At 42.4% G+C, this 23,479-nt stretch overlaps 1 protein-coding gene across 3 annotated transcripts in view; it reads left to right on the plus strand.

Moving 5' to 3' along the window:
* The first annotated feature begins 13,350 nt into the window (after positions 1 to 13,350).
* Positions 13,351 to 23,479, plus strand: part of NSMAF (neutral sphingomyelinase activation associated factor) — a 58,711-nt gene continuing 48,582 nt past the window's right edge. Inside the window, exon 1 of one of the 3 annotated variants that reach the window (XM_082720313.1) lies at positions 13,351 to 13,881. In XM_082720313.1, the coding sequence (XP_082576439.1) occupies positions 13,823 to 13,881 (59 nt within the window). In that variant the 5' untranslated portion in view covers positions 13,351 to 13,822. The remainder of the gene's footprint in view (positions 13,882 to 23,479) is intronic. The other 2 variants (XM_082720312.1, XM_082720314.1) reach the window with 2 other exon arrangements.

Here is a 23,479-nt window from a genome sequence, read left to right on the forward strand (position 1 = left end):
TTTTGATCTCGGGGTTGTTAAGTTCAAGCTCCATGTTGGGTTCCACGTTAGGCAAGAAGCCTACTTAAAAAAAGAAAAAAATAGCAGGGGCACCTGAGTGGCTCAGTCATTTAAGCATCCAACTCTTAATTTTGGCTTAGGTCATGATCTCAGGGTCCTGGGATCAAGTCCCATGTTGGGCTTCCTACTCAGTGGGGAGTCTGCTTGCCTCACTCCCCCTGCTCTCTCTCTCTCTCATAAATAAATAAATATTTTTTTTAATTAAGGAAATAAAGAAATGGGAAAATAGATAAATAAATAAATATCCATAATCTCACTAACAGATAATGCTGTAAACATTTTAATGTATATTATATATTTGTTTCTATTTTGTCTTAAGCAGTCATTAGATCTACTTAGTAAAAGAATAATCAAAGGTAATTCATGCTCTAAGGCACCTGGGTGGCTCAGTTAAGTGGCTGCCTTTGCCTCAGCTCACGATCCTAGGGTCCTGAGATCAAGTCCCACATTGGGCTCCCTGCTCAGTGGGAAGCTTGCTTCTCCCTTGCCTTCTTCCCCTCCCCCTGCTCATGTTCTCTCGCATGCATGCTCTTCCTCCCTCTCTCTCTCTCTCAAATAAATAAATAAAATCTTTTTTAAAAAAGATAATTCATGTTCTAAAGCTATTTTCCGTATTTCCATGTAAGTCAGATACAACGCTTAACCAGATTTTCTTTTTTTTTTCCTTCCTGGGAAACAGTTTCTCACTTTTTCAAAAAAGTCATATGTTATTTTCCCATAGATGCTATATCAAGTTACCATGAACCTGTGGCTTAAATCAGCACAATTTTTTATCTTACTGTTATGTAGGGTCTCACTGAACTAAAATCGAAGTGTCAGGAAGTCGATGTTTCTTTCTGGAGACTCCAGGGGAAAATCTGTCTCTTTGCCTTTTCTGATTTATAGGGACCTCCTACATTCCTTGGCTCGTGCCCACCCCCCGCTGTCTCCAAAGCCAACCGGGTGGCTTTAGTTCTTCTCATACTGCTATCTGTCTAATTCTTTCCCCCTGGGCACATCTCTCCCTGAACACAGCTAGGAAAGGATTCACGTGATTAGATTGGGTACATCCAGAATATCTAAGATAATGTTGCCATTCTCTGCTCTTTAATTTAATTACATCTTCAAAGTCTCTTTTTCCATGGAAAGTAAATATTCACAGATTTGAAGAATTAAGATGTGGACATCTTTGGGGAGCTATTATTTTGCTTCCCCAATTCTGGTAGCATCTGAGGAGGTTTCATTATTTTCAAAAGCAATTTATATCATTTTAAAGGTAATGTGCCATACATGCATAGTGTTCACTGGATATCTTATTCATAAATCTGTCTTGAAGTAGACTTGCATGTTTTGTTTTGTTCTATGATTATTTTAGGGTTTAAGTTCTAAAGTCCACATTCTTTATGTGTCTAGAGACAGATAAGACACCTTTAATCTTCATCTCCGCCCCCCACCATCTTTTGTCAATACCCTGTAAATAAACGATTGCATTAAATATGGCCAGTGACACAATCCTTAGTGATTTAAGAAAAAAAAAATCTGGTCTGTTTTGTAACTAAAATCTCTTGAATGTCAAGGCCATGTGTACAATGGTATTTTGCATCTCTTTCATATGGACGACTGGGCCTGTTTTCGGTCAGCTTTTCAAGTCGGTCTTAAGGCCCAGTGAAGAAATTAAGAAATAAATGTAGAGTGGAGCAGTTACTACATTTTTACCAACAGCACAAAGGGGTTCTGTACTTAATTGTAGAGAGAAGGGAATTGAAGGGATTGGAATAATGGAAAAGAGAAGCTCCACTGAAAGAACGAGCCACAAAGTGTGGACTCTGGGATTTGCCAGGATAGAGACTGCATAGACACAGAGCACACAGATCTAAGCCCTGTGAGAAAAATAAGATAGATTTGATAGCTAAGTTCAGAATACTATTGTGAGGGGCACTTTGAAACTTGAACGAGATAAGTACAGTAAATAAGAGAAAACAGGACAAGACAAAGCAAGTAAAGGACTACAGGAGCTGAATCATTTCCTCAACCTTCATTGATGAGATACGGACAGGACAGAACTCTACTAATCCCTAGGAATCAGAAAGGAATAAAGTGATTTTGTCCTTGAAGAGATGTGACTGGAGTAAGGTAAACAGGCATGTGAACAAATAGTTACATTATAGAATGATCTAAAATTAGACTAGGAACAAGCAGCACTGAGAATGCTGGGCATGCAGTATCTCCTGTGTTGGAGCTGGGGTGTGGCTGGGTAAAATGCGGTTGGCTCAAGGAGGAAGTGAAATTGGACTTGAATAGTGAGTGTGAAGTTGGAGGACAAAGAAGTTAAAGAGGCCAAAGCAACTTTGCAAATGCTAGGGTGTGTGAGTAAGTATGCTCGTGCTCCCAGGACAGGCATCCCTCCTGGGTTTCTGAAGCTTGGGGAGACGCAGAAGTGAGCACTAGCCAGAAGTCAATGAGCCATGTATTCTGGACAAAAGACTACACTTTTTCCACTCATACCTCCCATTTCTCATCTCTTCACTTCTATTATAATAAGAAACCCAAACTCCTCATGTCATTGACTCCAAATCCGAGCCCATCTCCCATCCCTTTTTTCTCCCCCAATTCTTAATCCTTTGTGCTGTGTTAATCCTGAGTTCTTACACCCCAAGTACCTTTGGACAAGAGGTAATTTGTAATTCAGCTGTCTTTGTGCAGCTGAATAGTTTCTCAGGAAAAAATTCCTAGGCGTGAATTCAGTGGGTCTTGCCACCTAACTCAGTTGCCCTCCGGAGGAGCTAGCTCTCTTGTGCCCTTCTCTTCCCAACTCTGTCTTCAGTGACATCATGTTGGTAGCTTGAAATTGGCCGTGACCAGGAGTACTTACACTGTGGTTATTGGCAAGCACTACAGATCAGTCTGTTTTCTCCCAGCTTGCTAGTTGCTGAACCTGTACCAACACACACTTGAAACAGGTACAGAATTTTACTATCAGTCATGTTTCAGAATATACCCAATGCTTTTTTCACAGGTACCCAATGCTATCATTAAAGCACCGATTATTTGCTAATTTGATATATGAAAATGGAATTTCATTTTGTTTTACTTTTCATTAATTTTTAAAATATTTTTAAAGATTTTATTCATTTATTTGAGATAGAAAGTGAACAAAAAAGAGCACAAGCCAGAGAAGGGGCAGAGGTAGAGGGAGAAGCAGTCTCCTCGCTGAGTAGGGAGCCTGATGTGGGAATCCATCCCAGGACCCTGAGATCATGACCTGAGCCGAAGACCTGAGCACTTAACAAACAGAGCCACCCAGGTGTCCTTTTTCTAAAATTAAAAAATATTTTATTTAGGGCGCCTGGGTGGCTCAGTGGGTTAAGCCACTGCCTTCGGCTCAGGTCATGATCTCAGGGTCCTGGGATCGAGTCCCGCATCGGGCTCTCTGCTCAGCAGGGAGCCTGCTTTCTCCCCCCTCTCTCTCTCTGCCTGCCTCTCTGCCTACTTGTGATCTCTCTCTGTCAAATAAATAAATAAAATCTTTAAAAAAAATTTTTATTTAGTTATTTATAGAGAGCGTGTGTGAGCAAGAAGCGGGAAGGACAATGGGAAGAGAAGAGAGAGAATCTCAAGCAGACTCTGCACTGAGCACAGAGCTGAACGCAGGGCTCCATCTCAGGACCCGGAAATCGTGACCTGAGCCAATATCCCAAGCCAACACTTAACCAAGTGTCACCCAGGTGCCCCTACTTTTTATTTATTTACTAATGGGGTTGACATTTCTGTATTCTGAAGGATATAACATACATCTTAAAGTCACTGTTTCATTTACCATTCGATGCTTGCCTTCTAATCTAATCCACATTACTCTCTAATGGGCAATGTGCCTGGTTAAAAAAAAAAAAAAAAAGTTGCTAGATCGATAAAGTACTCACTAATGCAGGGAAGACGCTCCGTGCAGATGACAGATTACAGGTGCCCTCTGACAAATGTATGCTACCCGAGGAGAAGAAAACTGATGTAGTGGTGGGGGTATGCAAGTCCTGAGCACACTGGGATTTTGCAACTGGCCATTGAAATCTGAATTTCAGAAACAATATTAACTGTATTGGGGGAAATCAGTTAAAGGATTTTAAAATCTCACTTATGAGAATGGCCTGGCAAGAATGTAAGGTATTTATTGCTCTACTGACCTCAACACTAACTCCTAGTGTTAGTGCCTAGTAGGCACAAAAGGGAATGGAAGAGGTACACGCCACATTACCAGAATGGAAAAAGGCAAGTGCTTACGTGTCGTGCTGCTGTGAATGACAGAGCTAGCATCTCTTCACTGCCCCACAATCCGGTCTTTCTCCCATCCTTTCCACTTGTTTTTCTTCCCCTTCTTCAGTTAGCCACGCGCTTTGGGGAAAACTCACTCCTTATGTTAGCTTTAGAGGTGGCCATGGTCTACATCCCATAGAACATTCCATTTTCCCAAAGTTTTTGATTCAGAGAAGTCATGTGACCTAGGAGGTCTGATTGAGGGGAATCCCTGGGTTCTTGCTAGGACGCTGGGCTAGTTAGGGTCTCTCACCCAGAAGGAGAAAACCTATACCACCTGTCAGCCCCATGGGAAGGGGGAACCAAACTTACTAATTGGCTAATGATGCTGAAGGCCTAACACAGATGTAGAATAACTGTATCTTTGAGGAAAATGTTGAGCCATTGGATCAATAAAGCCCAAAGCCCGCTCTACCTCTGATTTCTGGCTACCCAAGCTGAATCTCCTTGTTATTTAAGGAAGAAACGAAAGAGGAAATAGCCAGTAACTATACCTATCTAACTTTCAAAGCTGTCTACATAGGTTCTGAGCTTCTATCAGGCTAGTTACACCATAGGAAAATTTAAACATTTAAATCAGATCAGGTCACTCCCCTGCTCTTAATCCCCCAGTGGCTTCTGCCATGCATTGTTAACAAGGACAATAACAATAGTGATGAATAGTCCAGTGCTCTCCCTGGCTTCATGGCTCTGGCCCCAACTGCCTTAGCACCCCTCCCTTGTGTGCTGGGTTATTTTACCTCGTGTCTCAGTGCTGCTGTGCTTACTGTCCCTTCTGCCTGAGATGCCTTTCCCAGGATCGTCACATTTATGTCTAAATCATTCATTTACTAGCTCAAGGATCAGCCATCCTTGAGGGGGTTTCAATGATGCCCTTACTGAATGCATTACCTCCCCGCCCTTTACACTCGATCCCTTGTTCTGCTCTGTCCCTGTCTGTGATTGTCCCTGCCTGAATTTATATTATTTGCTTTTTAACCCTGTCCATGTCTGCAGAATGTAAGCTCCATAAGGGCAACGACTTTATTTTATTTACAACTGTGTTCCCAGCACCTGGAGCATTTCCTGGCACACAGCAAACAGTCAGTACATATTTGTTGTAGAAAAAATAAAGGAGAAAATAATAATCACGAAGAGTGGTGGTTCTTAAGAAGAACTATCAAGGGGCAACTGGGTGGCTCAGTCAGTTAAGCATCTGCCTTTGGCCCGGGTCATGATCCCAGGGTCCTGGGCTCCAGCCCACATTGGGCTTCTTGCTCCGCGGGGAGCCTGCTCCTCTCTCTCTCTCTCTCTCTCTGCCTACCCCCCCACCTGTTTGTGCTCTCTCCCTGTCAAATAAATAAATAAAATCTTTTAAAAAAAGAACTATCAAAGAAATGTCCTTGACTATTTTTTATTTTAGTAATGGGGTACATACTTCTGGTTGGGTGACTCAGGAACCATCCCCGGCCTGCTTCTGTCTGGCTGCCTTCCACGATCTTGCCTTCAACATTTAAATACTTCTTTTCTTCGTCTCCATTGCTGCCACAGGCCTGCCTATATAACAGTTCTGGCCAATGAGATATAGGTGCAAGTCTGGAGTATAGTTCTGGGGGTGTGTTTGGTTGCCCTGGTAAAAGGGACAAACAGCACTGGCTCTATCTTTCTTCCTTATTTCTGTTCAGATGCTGGGTATGATCATGGTGATCAAGCAGTGATCTGCGGACCATACAGCTATAAACCCAAGAGAAAAGTCATATCATACCACTGAGCTGTTCAAACAAAGCCAGTAGTGAGAAAAAGAACTTCAACTGTTGACTGGGTTTTCTATTACTCATAGTGCAACAAATCATAGCAGACACAGTGGTGACAAAAACAGTTACTGAGCAACCACTGAGTGCAAGACACTGTGATGAGCGGTGAATGTCGCCGTTCCTGTTTCCAGAGAGTATCCAACCTAAATGGAGAGAGAGACCCTAATACTACGAAGTAGACTGGGCTCACTGTTAAAATCTTCATCTGACCTTGATCTAGAGTAAAGTCACTATCCAGTGCCCACTATGATGTCTGACATATACTGGTATGAAATACACATGTACTGAGTGAATGGAGGTGAGACGAATTCCACCTGTGTGCATTAGGGAAGGCCTCAAAGTCTTTAGTGGCAACTTAAGTAGGTAGGATTTCAACAGGGAGAAATGTTGGGTGAAAGGTAAAATGGCATTTCAGGCAGAGAACAGGAAGCTTCAAATCATAATGGTAGCAAAACATAACAAATATAAGAGAACGATGATTGGGGGTGCCTGGGTGGCTCAGTCAGTCGGGCGTTTGCCTTTGGCTTGGGTCTGATCCCAGGGTCCTTGGATCAAGCCCGCATCAGCTCCTTGCTCAGAGGGGAGCCTGCTTCTCCCTCTCCCTGCTGTTCCCCCTGCTTGTGTTCTTTCTCTGTCAAATAAATAAATAAATAAAATCTTAATTTGAATCTCCCTGATGGTTAGTGATGATGAACATTTTTTCATGTGTTGATAGCCATTTGTATGTCTTCATTGGAGAAGTGTCTGTTTATATCTTCTGCCCATTTTTTGATATGATTGTCTGTTTTGTGTGTGTTGAGTTTGAGGAGTTCTTTATAGATCCTGGATATCAACCTTTTGTCTGTACTGTCATTTGCAAATATCTCTTCTCCCATTCCGTGGGTTCCCTCTTTGTTTTCTTGACTGTTTCTTTTGCTGTGCAGAAGCTTTTGATTTTGATGAAGTCCCAAAAGTTCATTTTCGCTTTTGTTTCCTTTGCCTTTGGAGACATATCTTGAAAGAAGTTGCTGTGGCTGATATCGAAGAGGTTACTGCCTATGTTCTCCTCTAGGATTCCGATGGATTCTTGTCTCATGTTGAGGTCTTTTATCCATTTTGAGTTTATCTTTGTATATGGTGTAAGAGAATGGTCGAGTTTCATTCTTCTACATAGAGCTGCCCAGTTTTCCCAGCACCATTTATTGAAGAGACTGTCTTTTTTCCACTATTTATTTTTTCCTGTTTTGCCGAAGATTATTTGACCATAGAGTTGAGGGTCTATATCTAGGCTCTCTACTCTGTTCCACTGGTCTATGTGTCTGTTTTTATGCCAGTACCATGCTGTCTTGGTGATCACAACTTTGTAATAAAGCTTGAAATCAGGTTACGTGATGCCCCCCCGCCGTTTTATTTTTGTTTTTCAACATTTCCTTAGCGATTCGGGGTCTCTTCTGATTCCATACAAATTTTAGGATTATTTGCTCCAGCTCTTTGAAGAATACCGGTGGAATTTTGATCAGAATGGCATTAAAAGTATAGATTGCTCTAGGCAGTATAGACATTTTAACAATGTTTATTCTTCCGATCCAAGAGCATGGAATGGTCTTCCATCCTTTTGTGTCTTCTTCAATTGCTTTCAGGAGTGTTCTGTAGTTCCTCGAGTATAGATCCTTTACCTGTTTGGTTAGGTTTATTCCCAGGTATCTTATGGTTCTTGGTGCTATAGTAAATGGAATCGATTCTCTAATTTCCCTTTCTTTATTTTCATTGTTAGTGTATAAGAAAGCCACTGATTTCTGTACATTGACTTTGTATCCTGCCACGTTGTTGAATTGTTGTATGAGTTCTAATAGTTTGGGGGTGGAGTCTTTTGGGGTTTTCCATATAAAGAATCATGTCATCTGCAAAGAGAGACTTCTTCATTACCAATTTGGATACCTTCTATTTCTGTTGTCTGATTACTATTGCTAGGACTTCTAATACTATGTTGAACAAGAGTGGTGAGAGTGGGCATCCTTGTCGTGTTCCTGATCTCAACGGGAAGGCTGCAAACTTTTTCCCATTGAGGATGATATTTGCTGTGGGTCTTTCATAGATAGATATCACCTTACACCAGTTAGAATGGCCAAAATTAGCAAGACAGGAAACAACATGTGTTGAAGGGGATGTGGAGAAAGGGAAACCCTCTTACACTGTTGGAGGGAATGCAAGTTGGTGCAGCCTCTTTGGAGAACAGTGTGGAAATTCCTCAAGAAATTAAAAATAGAACTTCCCTATGACCCTGCAATTGCACTCCCGGGTATTTACCCCAAAGATACAGATGTAGTGAAAAGAAGGGCCATCTGAACCCCAATGTTTATAGCAGCAATGGCCACGGTCGCCAAACTGTGGAAACAACCAAGATGCCCTTCAACGGACGAATGGATAAGGAAGATGTGGTCCATATACACTATGGAGCATTATGCCTCCATCAGAAAGGACGAATACCCAACTTTTGTAGCAACATGGACGGGACTCGAAGAGATTCTGCTGAGTGAAATAAGTCAAGCAGAGAGAGTCAATTATCATATGGTTTCACTTATTTGTGGAGCATAACAAATAGCATGGAGGACATGGGGAGTTAGAGAGGAAAAGGGAGTTGGGGGAAATTTGAAGGGGAGGTGAAATGAGAGACTATGGACTCTGAAAAACAATCTGAGGGTTTTGAAGGGGCGGGGGGGTGGGAGGTTGGGGGAACCAGGTGGTGGGTATTAGAGAGGGCACGGATTGCATGGAGCACTGGGTATGGTGCAAAAATAATAAATACTGTTATGCTGAAAATAAAAAAATAAATTTAAAAAAATCTTAAAAAAGAATGATGATTGGCCATTTTGTCTGGGTAAAAAAAGTATGTGACCACTTCTAACTTAAGAAGGAGTGATAATTAAATATATATGCCTTCATAAGTTTTTTTAAAAAAATAACTCAAGCAGACATTCTTCAGAAATATGCATTAGTGAAATCTATTTATTTTATAGATAAGGACAATGTTTTTGTTTACGCTGATGATGGATTCCTTGCAAATGGGAGTTACATAAATGTACAAATCTTTATCTGCAGCCAAACATAATTTTATTTTATTTTTTATTTTTTTAAAAAGATTTTATTTATGGGGCACCTGGGTGGCTCAATGGGTTGAGCCGCTGCCTTCAGCTCGGGTCATGATCCCAGAGTTCTGGGATCGAGTCCCGCATCGGGCTCTCTGCTCAGCGGGGAGCCTGCTTCCTCCTCTCTCTCTCTGCCTGCCTCTCTGCCTACATGTAATCTCTCTCTGTCAAATAAATAAATAAAATCTTTAAAAAAAAAAGATTTTATTTATTTATTTGTCAGAGAGAGTGAGCACAAGCAGACAGAGTGGCAGGCAGAGGCAGAGGGAGAAGCAGGCTCCCCACTGAGCAAGGAGCCTGATGTGGGACTCCATCCCAGGATGCTGGGATCATGACCCAAGGTGAAGGCAGCCGCTCAACCAACTGAGCCACCCAGGCGTCCCCCAAACATAATTAAAAAAAAAACACCAATGTTTTGTAGTTGTTATTATTGAGTACAAAGTACTTTGTTTAGTACAAAGCTCTTTGAAATTTTTAGAGTCTGTAAAATAAAAATATTACGCAGAGTTCAAAAATGTGTTTTGTGATTGCAAAATAGCTCTGAATGGAAACTGTTTCCAAAGAAACTCCGAACTGTTTCTGAGTTTTATGAGGATGATAGTGGGGGAAGGGATAGAGAGATGAGGTCTCTCCCAGAGCTTCGCCATATTTCCTGGGATGCAAAATCACCTTCATTTGAGGTGTGCGGTATCACCTCAAACAATAGTTGTAAGCAACTGAAGATCAAGATAAGATGGCCTTAGGGCTTTACTTGGTCTTATTGGAAGTCCACTGTTCTGTCCCAAACTTCCATTTCCTGAGGGACACACATTTCAAAGTAATCTTTCACTCATCCTTCACGGAAGTCGTTTACTGTGCTGCATCTCCTGAAATTTTCCCTCATGTCTTCCGTGGTCAATATTCACATGGTAGAGCCTTGGAAATTTGGTACTCAATTTAATTCACACACACCTAGACCTAAGACTTTGCACTGGTTCCTACTGCCCTTACCCCATCCAGTCATGGCACTGGTTGGAATGACCTGTACAGTGAATGCAGAGAATCAATGTTATGAAGTTAGGCAGAAGAGAAACCAACCAAGGATACTGAGAAAATGGAAGAAGCAAGGTAAGAGATAAACAATGAAACTGTGGGATCTTGGAAGTCATGGAGGGAAGGGCTCCTAGCAAAGATCTCTGTTGAATCCAACATTCAAGGATGCTGAGTTCTGCTGAGAGTTCAGGGGAGTTGAAAGTAGAAAAGTGACCAGTGAAGGCTGTGACTTGACAACACCCTGGTCAAGCGGTGGAAACAGAAGCCCAGCTGGGATGGCTTGAAGGAGAGGAAATGAAGACAACATGTATGGACAGATGTCTCACAAAGGTTTGCTAAGAATGGGGGAGCTGGAGGGAGTTAAAGGAACATTTTTTGAAAAGTATATTTATATTTGGTTGGGATGATTCAAAAGTGAGGGAAAATAGACAAAGCAAGAGAGAGAAAGGGAGAAGAGACAAAGCATAATTACAAAGGCTAAACTGTTGAAAAGGAAGAACAATTTCACAAATTGTTGAAAATTGTTGAAAAGTTGCCTTTTGTAGGAGCAAATTTACCTCAAAATAGCAGTAATGAAGGTAATGGATGATTCAGTGGCAGGGGGAGGTGTGGGAATGCTGAGGAGAGTCCCACCTCAGTTCCGTCTTAATTCTCCCAAACACAAACTCTGTGACAGCAGAAACATCTCTCTTCTGAGCTATTGTTCAAAATAATCTCTTTGAGTACGTTTCTGCCCCTCCTCTTGTCAAAGATAAAAACCAGGGAAGTGAAAAATTACAAAGGGTTATTCAGTGTAGACGCTGTATCTCTACCTTCTAGCCGGCAATTATCTTTGGGGACTGGGAGATGGAAGCCGATCCTTCCTGATGACTACATTTCAAAGGAATGGCTTTCAAGTCCTTGAGAAGGCACTCCTGAGTTGTAGAAGGTACACATATGTCTACCTCAAAGGTACAGAGAAAGAATTTACAACTGTAAGCCCTTTTTAGTAAATGTTCCAAAAAACAGCAGTCCAGGGCTTATGTGAAGTGTTACAAACAGTAAATTCTTTTGGCAGCCTTGAGCTTTCTCAGACAGGGACCTTACAAGGAGGCTAGGCTCATCCCAGGAATGAGGCCTTGAGCTGTTAGAAACTATGTTAGTGTTGGTTTAAGTATTTTAATGTGGTGGTGGCGGGGAGTGTGGACAAAATCATTTTTGCTGGGAGTTTGTAGTTTTTATAGGACACAGTTGAGGCCCAGCCGAGAAAGCTCAGAGAGGCCTGGCTCAAGTTTGGTCAAGAAAAAATTGTCACTCTCCACCTAGCAGAATCACATGACCCTTTATTGTTTAAAAGGAGAAAAGCTTAAACTGCCTGGGTGACTCAGTCAACGAAGCATCTGCCTTTGGCTCAGGCCATGATCCCAGGGTCCTGGGATCAAGTCCTGTGTCAGGATCCCTGCTCAACAGGGAGCCTACTTCTCCCTTTCCCTCACCCCCTCCGCCGTTTATGCTATCCCTCTCGAAAATAAATAGAATCTTTTAAAATGACAAGAGGAGAAAACCTGCATGCTGTTTTCTTGCCTTATTCCAGCCAAAGTGATGGCTCTCTTCTGAATTCATACTTATTATAGTACTTCTCATATAGAAAGACATCATGTTGTGCCTCTGTGCAACTTTTATTATCCTGTTTCATTGTGTATCTGTTCATGTATTTTTCTGGATTCCCCAATTAGCCACAATTTCCAGTCAGTGCACTGGGCTAATATCTCTGACATGTTTTTACAGTTACAGGTTCTGCACAGCACCTGGGCACATGGAAAGGACTCAATCCAACTTACAGGTATCCATTCACCTTCACTCATGCCAGAATGGTTGTCGTGGGTGCCCACTTCATGCATTTCATTTTCCCAATGCTGCTGGGATGAAGCTCAGTAAGATCTATCCCTGGCTTTTAGTCTTGGTTCTCCCTTCTCTCTTCAGAGTCCTGCCATGTTCTATCCAGTAGATATACACATTTACTTGAAGCTTTTAAAAATTAGATTCTGGGGCTGGCTGGGTGGCTCAGTGGGTTAAAGCCCATGCCTTCAGCTCAGGTCATGATCCCAGGGTCCTGGGGTCGATCTAGCCCTGCATTGGGCTCTCTGCTCAGCAGGGAGCCTGTCTCCCCAGCACCCCCCCCCCCCCCGCGCCCTGCCTGCCTCTCTGCCTACTTGTGATCTCTGTCTGCCAAATAAATAAATAAAATCTTTTTAAAAAATCGAATTCTGCAGAACCTGATCTGTAAGACAATATTAGATGGGTCAGCATATATACAATTTAGAAGTCTGTTATTCGAGAATCCCTTTACAACCACAGGCTCGGACTCAGGATATATTAAAGTCATAACCACAATGAGATACTACTCATGCCCACTAGTATAGCTATAATGGAGAAATCAGAAAATAACAAGTGTTGGCAACTGAAGAAATTGGGAACCCTTATATACTGCTGGTGGAAATGGTGCAGCCACTTTGGGAAACAGTTTGGCAGTTTCCCAAACATTTCAATACAGAGTTATCACATGACTCTCCTAGGTATGTAATCAGTAGACATGAAAACATCTGTCCATGCAAAAACATATACAATTTCTTTTGCAGCATGATTCATAATAGCCGAATGATGAATGAATTAACAACATGTGGTATATCCACATACTAGACTACTCTCCAGCAATAAGAATGAAGTACAGATACATGAATGAATCTGAAAAAGTTATGCTAAATGAAAGATGCCAGGCACAAAAGGCTACATAAGGTATGATTGCATTTGCGTGATATGTCAGGAATAGGTAAATTCATAGACACAGAAAAGTTCATCAGTGCTTGCTAGGAGCGTGAGGGTGATAACTGAAGGGTATTGGGGGAGCTATTGGGAGTGAGGGGTGACTATACTAAAAGCCACCGAATGGTACACTGTAATGAGTGAATTGCTTGGCACATGAGTTCTATCTCTAGAAAGCTGTTAGGAAAAGCGAAAAAAAAGTCATGCGACCGAGTATTTCAGCTACAAGAGATCGAGAGCCCAAACAGTTATTTCGAGTCCCCGCAGCCAGCAGAGCGGGGTAGCTCATGGGCAAGCATCTGTCTCCGTGCGTACAACAGTGCAAACGCCGCGGTGCCGCGGGTGGCGAAAAGGGAACGCTCGCCGTGCAAGGACAGACCGCTGGCTGGCCCCGGCCCTTCCCCGGCCCCCGGGGGCCCGAGTGCCTCGGGGTCAGCGAGCGCCCCTCCTCCGGCCTGAGTCACGGCGCCGCCGGAGTCCCCGCGCGAACATGCTCCGCTGAGCGCGGCCGGGACGCCGCGGGCCCTGGGGCGCAGCGTCGGGCGGTCGGGCTGTGGGGCGCCCAGCGCCGCCACCGCACGCGAAGCCAGGCCCGGGCCCGCGCTCCCCTCCCGGCCGGGACCTCGCAGGCCGGCTCACCGGACCCGCCCCCCAGCCGCGTCCCTGACTCCTCGCGGACGACAGCGGCGCCCGAGCCGTGCGTCCCCGCGCTGCCCTCCCTCCATGGCGTTTATCCGGAAGAAGCGGCGGGAGCAGCAGCTGCAGCTCTACTCCAAGGAGCGGTGAGCGCCTGCCCGGGACCCGCGGGCGGAGGCGGGGAGGGCGGGAGCGGGGTCGGGGCCGGGGACCTGCTCGGGGGCGGGAGCGGGGCTGCCGGCGGGGGTCCGAGCGCCCGGCCCCGGTGTGGGGGCCCCGGCACAAAGGCCGAGGCCCGGGGCGTGCTGGGCGCCCGGGCGGGGGTCGCGGCCGGAGCCCGGGAGCCGGGGCAGGGTCGGGGCAGCGTCCGGGCCGGGTCGGACGCAAGCCGAGCCCGGGCGGAGCGACGCTGGTCCGGCTCCTGCGGCCCGGCTCACCCGGAAGAGGCCGCGCGTCCCGGCGTGGACTCCCCCGCGGGCGTCCGGCCCGAGCGCGAGCCCGGCGTTCTCTGGAGGGGAGCGGCTGGCGGTGCGCGGGCCGGCGGCCTCCCTTGGACCCCGGGTCACCGGCGCCGGGTCCCCGCACCGCGTGGGAGCCACAGCGTTGTTCCGCCCGGGCCGCACCGTGCGGGCACCGACCACCCCGCCCGCACCGGGGACGACGCGGATGCCTCGCTTCCCTGCGCCTTTTTCTGCCAACTTCTTGGGACGGAAGGCCGAGGCCTGCCCAGCTCCCTGCCCGGCTGGGCCGCGAGGTTGGCCAGAAAGGCCTTCCTTCCCCTGAGAAAAGCCAAGAGCGACCTCACAAACTTGTTCTGCCGAGCAATGGGCCTCATTGTATTTAAGTGTATTTGAAGGCTTTGCATTCGAACGCTCCGTGAGGCACAATAGTCATTATCCCCAGATCCCAGTAAGGGGACCAGTAAGGATTTGGGGTCCCAGGACGAGCCCAAGCTCAGATGATCTCAGAGCAGCACCGTTTTAGTTTCTGATCCTCAGCCTCCAAAGGAAATCGTTTGTAAAAACAAAACAAAACAACACACACACACACACACACAAACCCACTTCTGCTCTAAGTGTATTTCTGGTGAATGAAATAACTTGGCTGATTTTTGGGTCTGTGGTCCCAGGTGCCAAAAGGAACTGGGAATGAATCGCTTTACAGTTATTTTGATTGCAGAGCAAGTTACCCAGGAGTGCTGCTAGCCTGTCACCTTGTTGTGTGATGGATGGTGTAGGGAAGGAAAAAAATCTTTACCTTGGAAGGTCTTCCAGGTGGACTAAATGAAATATATATAAAACAGATTAACAGGAGAAGAAAGCCAAAGTTTTATTACATGTATGCAGAGGCCCAATATTAAAATAGAGGCCTAAAGAAATGACCAAGGCAAATAGTATTTATCTATTTTAGACAAAGAGACAATACATTTGTGAGACATTGACAGGGTACAGAAAACAGATGTTTGGGAGCTTTAATTAGGAATTCTAAGCAGAATTTAGGCTGAGGTCGTAGATTAGAAAAAAAAAAATAGTAAGAAGGTTTGTTTCTGCAGCTTTCTTCGCTTCTAAGTCCCTATCTCGGGTGTAAAGATGTCTTTTTACTTCTTAGTACAGGGAGATTTGTTTCCTGCTTTCAAGGGAACAGAGGAGAGTCTGAGTGACCTTGTACTGGCTATTTCTTAAGTAACTTTTATTCCAAAAAATATGCTAGAGGGGCACGTTTTGGGGCAGCCTGCCTTTGGCTGCCTGCAGTGGACACCAACAAAGCCGATTATATGTGGAAATACAGGTGTAGGCTTGAAGGTCTGTGTGCTCTTGCAGCATCCACACTTATTTTATAGGTATTGACTTGACCCGTTTCGTCCAAACATTCTTATCCTTTTCTAATCCCTGTTACTGGCCTGGCCAGGAGATCCATAGTTTAAGATTTTATTCTTCACTGTAGAGAAGTGGATAAGAGGTATCAAAAAAGCATATCTTGGATATGGCTTCTGAGAACGTTTTGGTTTTATGATTAGGTTTTATCCACAGAAAGACTTACTTTTAATGCTAAATAATAACTAGACCCTAAATAAAGTACCTCACACTCGTGGAGGCTCTTCTGACTTCATTTATAGTGCCTGTTTTTGTGGAAGGACCTCGAGGAGAGTTTCTTTGTTCTGTACCAACAACATTAAGAATTGGGGGTATTCTGTATTAAGTAGATGGATGTGCAAATTTGCATCGTAAGAACTTAGAAACACTTGAATTGCCATCGTGTTCTGTGATCAAAGAGTCATTTGTAACCATTCTGTGGCCCCTTTGATATAAAGAGAAACCTGTTTTCTTTAGATCTGCCAGTTAATTCCATAGCTGTCATTTTTGTTTAATTTGGTTGGTTTATATAGCTCGGCAATGTCACACAAATCTTAAAGTCTGCTCTTGGGTTTCAGTGTATAATCTGCTTTGTGTGTATCTATTGGTCAGACAGTGTGACAGGCTAGCAGCGCACTGCGATAACTGTAGCTCTCAAAACCAAAACATTTATTCATCCGTCAGCAGGCAGCCAATATTCCTGAGCATCAGTAATCTGAAGAAGTTGGTGTCGCATAGCTTCGATATATTTGAATCCTCTTTGCTGACTGCTCCAATTTTTTAACTCTCGGCTCCCTAGCTTTGCAACCTTAGGCTGAGGAGCAGACTTCTACCCAAAAGGTTTCTACAGAATACTAGTTGGGTGAAAGGACTCTGTCTCACAATTAGGTGTGGGTTGGAACCATGCTGTCCCTATAAACCTTAGAATGCACTCTGAAAGAGAGAAATATTTTAAACCGACTTTGTTTCCACACAGATTTTTCCTGGGTCATCCCTTTGAGGCAATAAACACCAATTAGCACAAGAATTGATAAAGGTCATTGGCACAGGCATACCCATCAGAACTGTTACTTTCTCTGGGACTGCTTCAGGGCTGACCCAGCAAAAGGCCTCACTTATTCAGAGTTGTGAGTTCATTGGTCTTCCTCTCATGCTGCTTATGAGATTTTAGAGTTCTACCACTACCAGATAATGACCCCAGGAAATGAGAAACCTGAAGTTAGCCTTTATTTCTTTTAGTATTAAACTGATGCTACTGCATTTAGAGTAAGCAGGATTTCTACAAAGGTAGAAGCAGAGAGACCGGTTGGGAGTTTCTTGGATTGGTGGCTTAGACCCAGATGGGGGCAGAAGAAATGAAGAAAAGTGGATGGGTTTTTGATATTTTGGGGAGGTAGAGTGAACAGGTCTTGGAGTGGTAGATTTCATATAAAAGGTAACAGAGAAAGAATCCCAGCTAGAGCTGTCAGGTAAAATACAGAATGCCCAGTTAAATTTGAATTTCAGATGAATAGTGAAAAATATTTTCATGTAAGTATGTACCATGCAATATTTGGTACACTTATATTGAATTTTTTGTAGCTTATCTGAAATTCAGATTTCACGAGGCATCTTGTATTTTCATTTGCTCAACATGGTAGTCCTCTCAGGTTTCTGGCTTAAACAACTGTACAGTGGTGCCACTTACTAGGAATGTTTCTAAAGAAATGCTTTGTATTGTTTGGTATTAGAAAACAAAAGATACTTAGTCATTCAGGTTAAGTACACTAGTATCCCGGTTAAGATACAGATGCCAGAACTATATTAATTTTACTGGTTTTTAAAAATTCATTGTGTAGGTGTTAATGAAGGTAAATGGAAAAAAATTTCAAAAGACAATTCACATAGCTTTCTTTTGAATTGTTGGGAATAACAAACATGTAGAGAAGGAAATAAACATTGGCAGATAAGGATATTTTAGAAACGGCTGCTATTTAAGATATTTCTATTTTAAGATTTAGAAGTGGGCTAATAGTTAGATATTTTTTATCTTTACATTTAGAAGTGGTGTGATGGAAGAATGGTTGTTTTTTCTTGGATGACTAGAAATTTAGAGAGTTGAGGCATGCTCCTACTGGGGGAGAGTCAGCTTTTTCTCTTTATAATATTGTACAACAAATTACTTAGGTGTAGCTTGTAAGCTGTCATCCCAGGATAAAACATTAGTAATCACGAATTATATATTGAGCACACATATTTCCTTAATAGTTTTACAGGCACTTGATAGAATTCAACTTTGTTTTCAAACATTCCATGTGTATATATTCTCTTGGTTACGCTTATATTAAGTTTCTTGGCTGATATTAAATATCTTCTGCTTAATATGTTATTTTTTATTTATTATACTATAAGTACTGGTTGAGAGGGAAAAGTGCTTTGCTATCCTCCTGTTTATTCTCTTATTTCTAAGACTGACCGTCCTGTTCTTGTAATATCTCATTGAGATATGCCAGGGTTTGAAAATGGAAATAAACTGTAGAGCCACAGTTAGTCAGGAATGCTGAAGGGTTGAAGGAAATCTACCAAACTTTGACTCAGAAGTAGGGTTTATTTTTCTCACATAAAAAATAAAAAACAAAAAAAAATTGTGGGAGGAGAAATAAATGTTGCAGATATTTTGATTAACTTAGAATTTACACTGTATTTACTCAAACTACATTACTAGTCCTTCACCTTATGCCCTTATGGCTGCCTAAAAATAGCTTCTTCCAAAATGGTTACCATTTAAGAAGACACAAGAAGGGGTGCCTGAGTGGCTCAGTGGGTTAAAGCCTCTGCCTTCGGCTCAGGTCATGATCCCAGGGTCCTGGAATTGGGCCACGCATCGGGCTCTCTGTTCAGCAGGGAGCCTGCTTCTCTCTCTCTCTCTTCCTGTCTCTCTGCCTACTTATGATCTCTGTCAAATAAATAAATAAATAATCTTTAAAAAAAAGAAGAAGAAGAAGACACAAGAAAACAACCATAAAATTTGAATGGGTTTGCTCTATGATTTTCATTAAAATTTTTTTTAATGTGATATAAAGTTGGGTATGGTCACTTAATGAATTCATTACTTGTTTTTTTCTTTTTTCTTTTTTTAAAAGATTTTATTTGTTTATTTGACAGACAGAGATGACAAGCAGGCAGAGAGGCAGGCAGAGAGAGAGGGGGAAGCAGGCTCCCCGCTGAGCAGAGAGCCAGATTCAGGGCTCTCGATCCCAGGGTCCTGGGATCATGACCTGAGCCGAAGGCAGAGGCTTAACCCACTGAGCCACCCAGGCACCCTTTAGATATTTCATTTTTAATGAATTTTTTTCTGATTGACTTATCAGTAATTGGAAGTTTCTTCATGATGCAAACTTTGACTTATATTTCTATCAATTTTTGCTATACATATTTTCAGAGGATGTTATTAAGTCTAGGTAAATTTAAAATTGCTGTCTTCTAAAAAAATTGAATCTTTTGTTGATATACAATGACCTCTTCTTGTAATGATTTTTTTCTTCTGTTTTGTCCGATATTAATATAACTATATCAGTTTTCTTTGGGGTATTTGTATTATATGGAATTTTCATTTTTTTGCTTTCCAATTTTTCTGTATCCTTAAGTTTTAGGTATATTTCTTATTAATAGGCTAATATAATAGTGGGATATCTTAATAATTCATTTCCCATAATTTTTGTCTTGACAGATTAATTTTAGTCCATTTATATTTATTATATTACAGATATATTCGGATTTTTAAATTTTGTTCTTTAGTTTTGTCTTATTTTTTCCTTATTTTAGATTAAGACCCCCTTGCTCCTTTTACCTGGAGATTATGGTACCTGTGTGTTCTGTTTCTGTTTTTCTAGAGCTTACCTAGAAATTTTAACATTATATTTAGCTTAAGATCTGAAACTAATCATTCTCATAACCCTCCTCCCTAACAATATAAGGACCTTGGAGTAATGCCTGTTGTCCCATCCTAAATTATAGTCTCTGTTGTCTAGTATTTTCTATCTAGATTTAAAATCTAGATTTTTAAACCTATAAATTAAACATAGCAATTATCTAGTTAATATATTTTTACATGCATATTTACCATTATCTTAGTTCAGCATTCCTTCTTGACAATCATATGTTCTCTGTGGAATTATTTTCTCTTTCCTGAAGAATATCTTTTAGAGGTTCCCTTAATGGTCATAAACTGTTTTTGTCTGTTTGAACATGTGCTTATGTTCTTGTTTTGGTGATCAGTTTTCCTAGATATATATTTTTGGCCCTTGAACAACATGGGGGTTGGGGAGCCAGTCCCTGTGCAGCCAGAAATCTGTGTATAAATTTTGACTTCTCCAAAACTTAACTACTAGTAGCCTGCTGTTTACTGGAAGCCTTCCAATAACAAACAACCAATTAACATATATTTTGTATGCTATGTGTACTACATACTGTATTTTTAAAGTAAGCTGGAGGAAAGAAAATGTTATTAAGAAAATCATAAGGAAGACAAAATACATTTACAGTACTGTATTTATTAGGAAAAAAATCCACATATAAGTGGATCAGCACAGTTCGAACCCATGTTGTTCAAGGGTCAACTATAATTTTCTCAGCATTTTGAATATTGTGCAAATGAAGACAGTTAGCCAGGGAATATGCACCCAACGTGTTGGAGCAGTTGTTGGTGGGAGAAAACCCAACTTGAAAACTCCGAGAAAAGGTCAACAACAGGTGTGCTCTGCCCTCCATGGTGCAACTCTTAGCTACCTGACAGGGTCATGCTTCAGACTCCAGGAGAATCCTGTATCTCATCGAGTGCCCAGGAGCCAAGATGCCTAGAGCTATGCTGTGATGGAACCTTGGCTCACCATGTCCAGCTCGGCATCTGTGGCTGTGCATTGGCCTTGTCTCTCCTCTGGCCTGAGTGGGACTGTCAAGCCTTGAACTTGAGTCTGTATGATGTGGCAGGATTGGGGCAAAACTTGGTTTATCTGTGTTCATGTTTAGAGAGCCACCAGCATGTTCTCTGGCCGTAGTTAAGACATTGGGGTCCAAGCCTTGCATTTGACTGGGACTGTTTGCCCTTGACCCGGAAGCATAGCAGTTTTCTGTGGAGCTTTGTAGAAGGCCACTTTCCATTCTGAGGGAGACCAGCCTGCATTTAAGTCTAACAGTTCTTTGTAAGGACTCTGTCTTTTAAAAGCAGGACTCTGGATACTTTTAAGATCTCCTCCTTTTAGTGCTTTGCTGTTTGTCTCTATAGAAATTTCTTTTTATTCACCTGTCCTGATTGGTATTCCTAAAGCTGAAACGGTTTCAGAAAATTTGGAGCTGAGCCTTTGGCTCTTAGAATATTGCTTTTATGTTTCATAAAGACTCTTTAACATTTATCTGTACTTTTATATGCTGCATTCTGCATTATTTAAATCCATCTTACAACTTAAATTTTTTTTTCTCTAGTGGCCTAATTTGTTGTCTATATCACTCATTTGCTTCAATTTCAATTATTTTTAAATTTCTAATTCTATTTGGGTCATTTATAACTGCCTGATCCATTTTGATAAGAATCTCTGCTATATTTTGATATCCTTCTATTTCTTTAAATTTATCTCTTGAAGTGATCAGATACAGAAAATAAATTATCTGTAACTTTTACAGATACAACTGAATAGTTTGTTGCTTATATTGACCCTCATTTGGTAATTTTGTTACTTGTTTGTTTTAGGATTTTTGATTTTGGCTTCTTGTTCTTTGGAAGCTTATCTTTGGGGATTCTTGCAGGCCTGGGTTTCAGCTGGATTTTTCCAGAAAGTGTTTGCATTCATTTGGGCCTGGGATGCTAGGAAAAAAAACCACCCTGGTTTGTCTTGAGTTTTACTGGGCTACATTAGTAGTGTGAGTTCTAGCCCCAAATGTGTGTCAAGGCAGGCTGGTGGTTTCATATTCTCAAGGGAGACTGACTTTGCCCCCAGCCCAGAGCCCAGGGCCTACCATCTCCCTCTAGGGAAGGGAGGGTAGGTGGTTTTATTTCCAAACTCCAAGGGTGTTAACTCTAGGGATTGTAGCTTTTTCTGTCCCTGCTTCCTGCACCCCTTTCCTCCCCCCACCCCCCGCCATCCTCTCAGGGCACATGGCTCTATGAATGCAGGGTCTCTAGTACTCAGAGTTGGACAAAGCCCCGAGGGGAAAAGACTGCTCCAGTACCTGCTCACTTCTCTCTTTTGTGACTTTCCCTCACTTTCCCCGTGTCCTCAGCCAAGCATTTGAAAAAAAAGATTGTAGTAATTTGTCTAACAATTTTAGAGGCTCTGTACCTGTAGTGAGATTGTTGTTCTGGACATGTAATCTGCCATTAATGTCTGAAATGGGATTCCTGCTGATTTGTGTAAGCCTGGATTTATTTAGTGTATCTATAAATCCACTGGTTAATAAGAGACTTTCAAGTTTATCTAATTTGTCTCTCTCGCTTCAGTTTTATAGTTGAGGCCTAAATAGATAAAGTGATTAGACTAAAAGTCTAATAGCCAAGTCACAGTTGAACTAAGACCAGAACAGATGTTATCTGATCCAAGGCCATCCTGGGGGCCACCATATGTGTGGCTTCTGTTTTAGATATTTGGACAATACTTATTTTTATGGTATCTCAGAAATTTAGAATGATTGAGGAATGATGGAAGCCTGGTTTATGTGGATATGAGTTAGAACCTTGTTATTCTCATCATGGGCCTGCAGCCTCACCATTGCCTTGGAGCTTGTTAGAAAATGCACAATCTGGGTGTCTGGGTGGCTGTCGGTTAAGCTCAGGTCATGATCTCAGGGTCCTGGGATCAAGCCCTGCATAGGGCTCCCTGCTCAGCGGGGATCCTGACACCCCCCCTGCTTGTGCACTTTCTCTCTGACAAATCAATAAAATCTTTTTTAAAAAGAGAGAAAATGCACAATCTTGGGCTGCACCCCAGATGTGCTCCATCAGAATCTGTATTTTGATGTGATCCCCGCATGTTGTACACACATTCACATCTGAGAAGCACTTTCCAGATAACAGTAATTAAACATTTCTCTCTCTCTCTCTCTCTTTTTTTTGGGGGGGGGGGGCTCCTTTGAACTACGCTTCCATGTTTATCTTCTCCATAGTTTAGAGAAGACTCGTGGCGTATCCTCCCTCGGGCTATGACTCTTGATGAGTAAATTGAAAGATTTTGAAAGCATACATGATCTTTTTGCTATTTGTTCTCATAGATAGTTGAGACTTGAAAGTAGAGATGACTGGCCTTATGGATGGTGTCAATGAAAGGGATGTCGATATCTGAATCATCTTGTCCAGGAAGAAACTACAGTTTACACAGTCAGAGGAGAATGTAATTTCCTAGAGTCTGGCCAAGTGGTAGATTTTAAACTTAGCCCCAAAGGAGAGGATCACAAGGCCAGAGGAAATGGTGACATTGGTTACACTGGAGGACAACAGGTAGAAGATGAGATGCGACTCCAGTGGAAAGAGGAGGCAGTAATTTACATGAGAAAACAATCAGTTCCGTACCTAGAAATAACATTCAGTCACTCAGATGTCTCTCTGTGAGTATGTATAACTTGAATAATAAAATGAGTTACATTTTATTACAGAAGAGGATTAGTGTGTGTCTTAGATGTTACTGAAGCTTATTAGGATGGGGACTCAAGATTGGAATCTAGGGACTCCTGGGTGGCTCAGAAGGTTAAGCGTCTGCCTTTGGCTGAGGTCATGATCCCAGGGTCTGTACACTGAGTCCTGTATCCTACTCCCTGCTCAGTGGGGAGTCTGCTTCTCCCTCGGCCTCTCTCCCATGCTCATGCACACGCGCCCTCACTCTCTTTGTCTCTCAAAAATAAATAAATAAAATCTTTTTAAAAGAAT

Source organism: Mustela nivalis (genome assembly GCF_964662115.1).
Source record: "Mustela nivalis genome assembly, chromosome: 2".
Classification (NCBI taxonomy): domain Eukaryota; kingdom Metazoa; phylum Chordata; class Mammalia; order Carnivora; family Mustelidae; genus Mustela; species Mustela nivalis.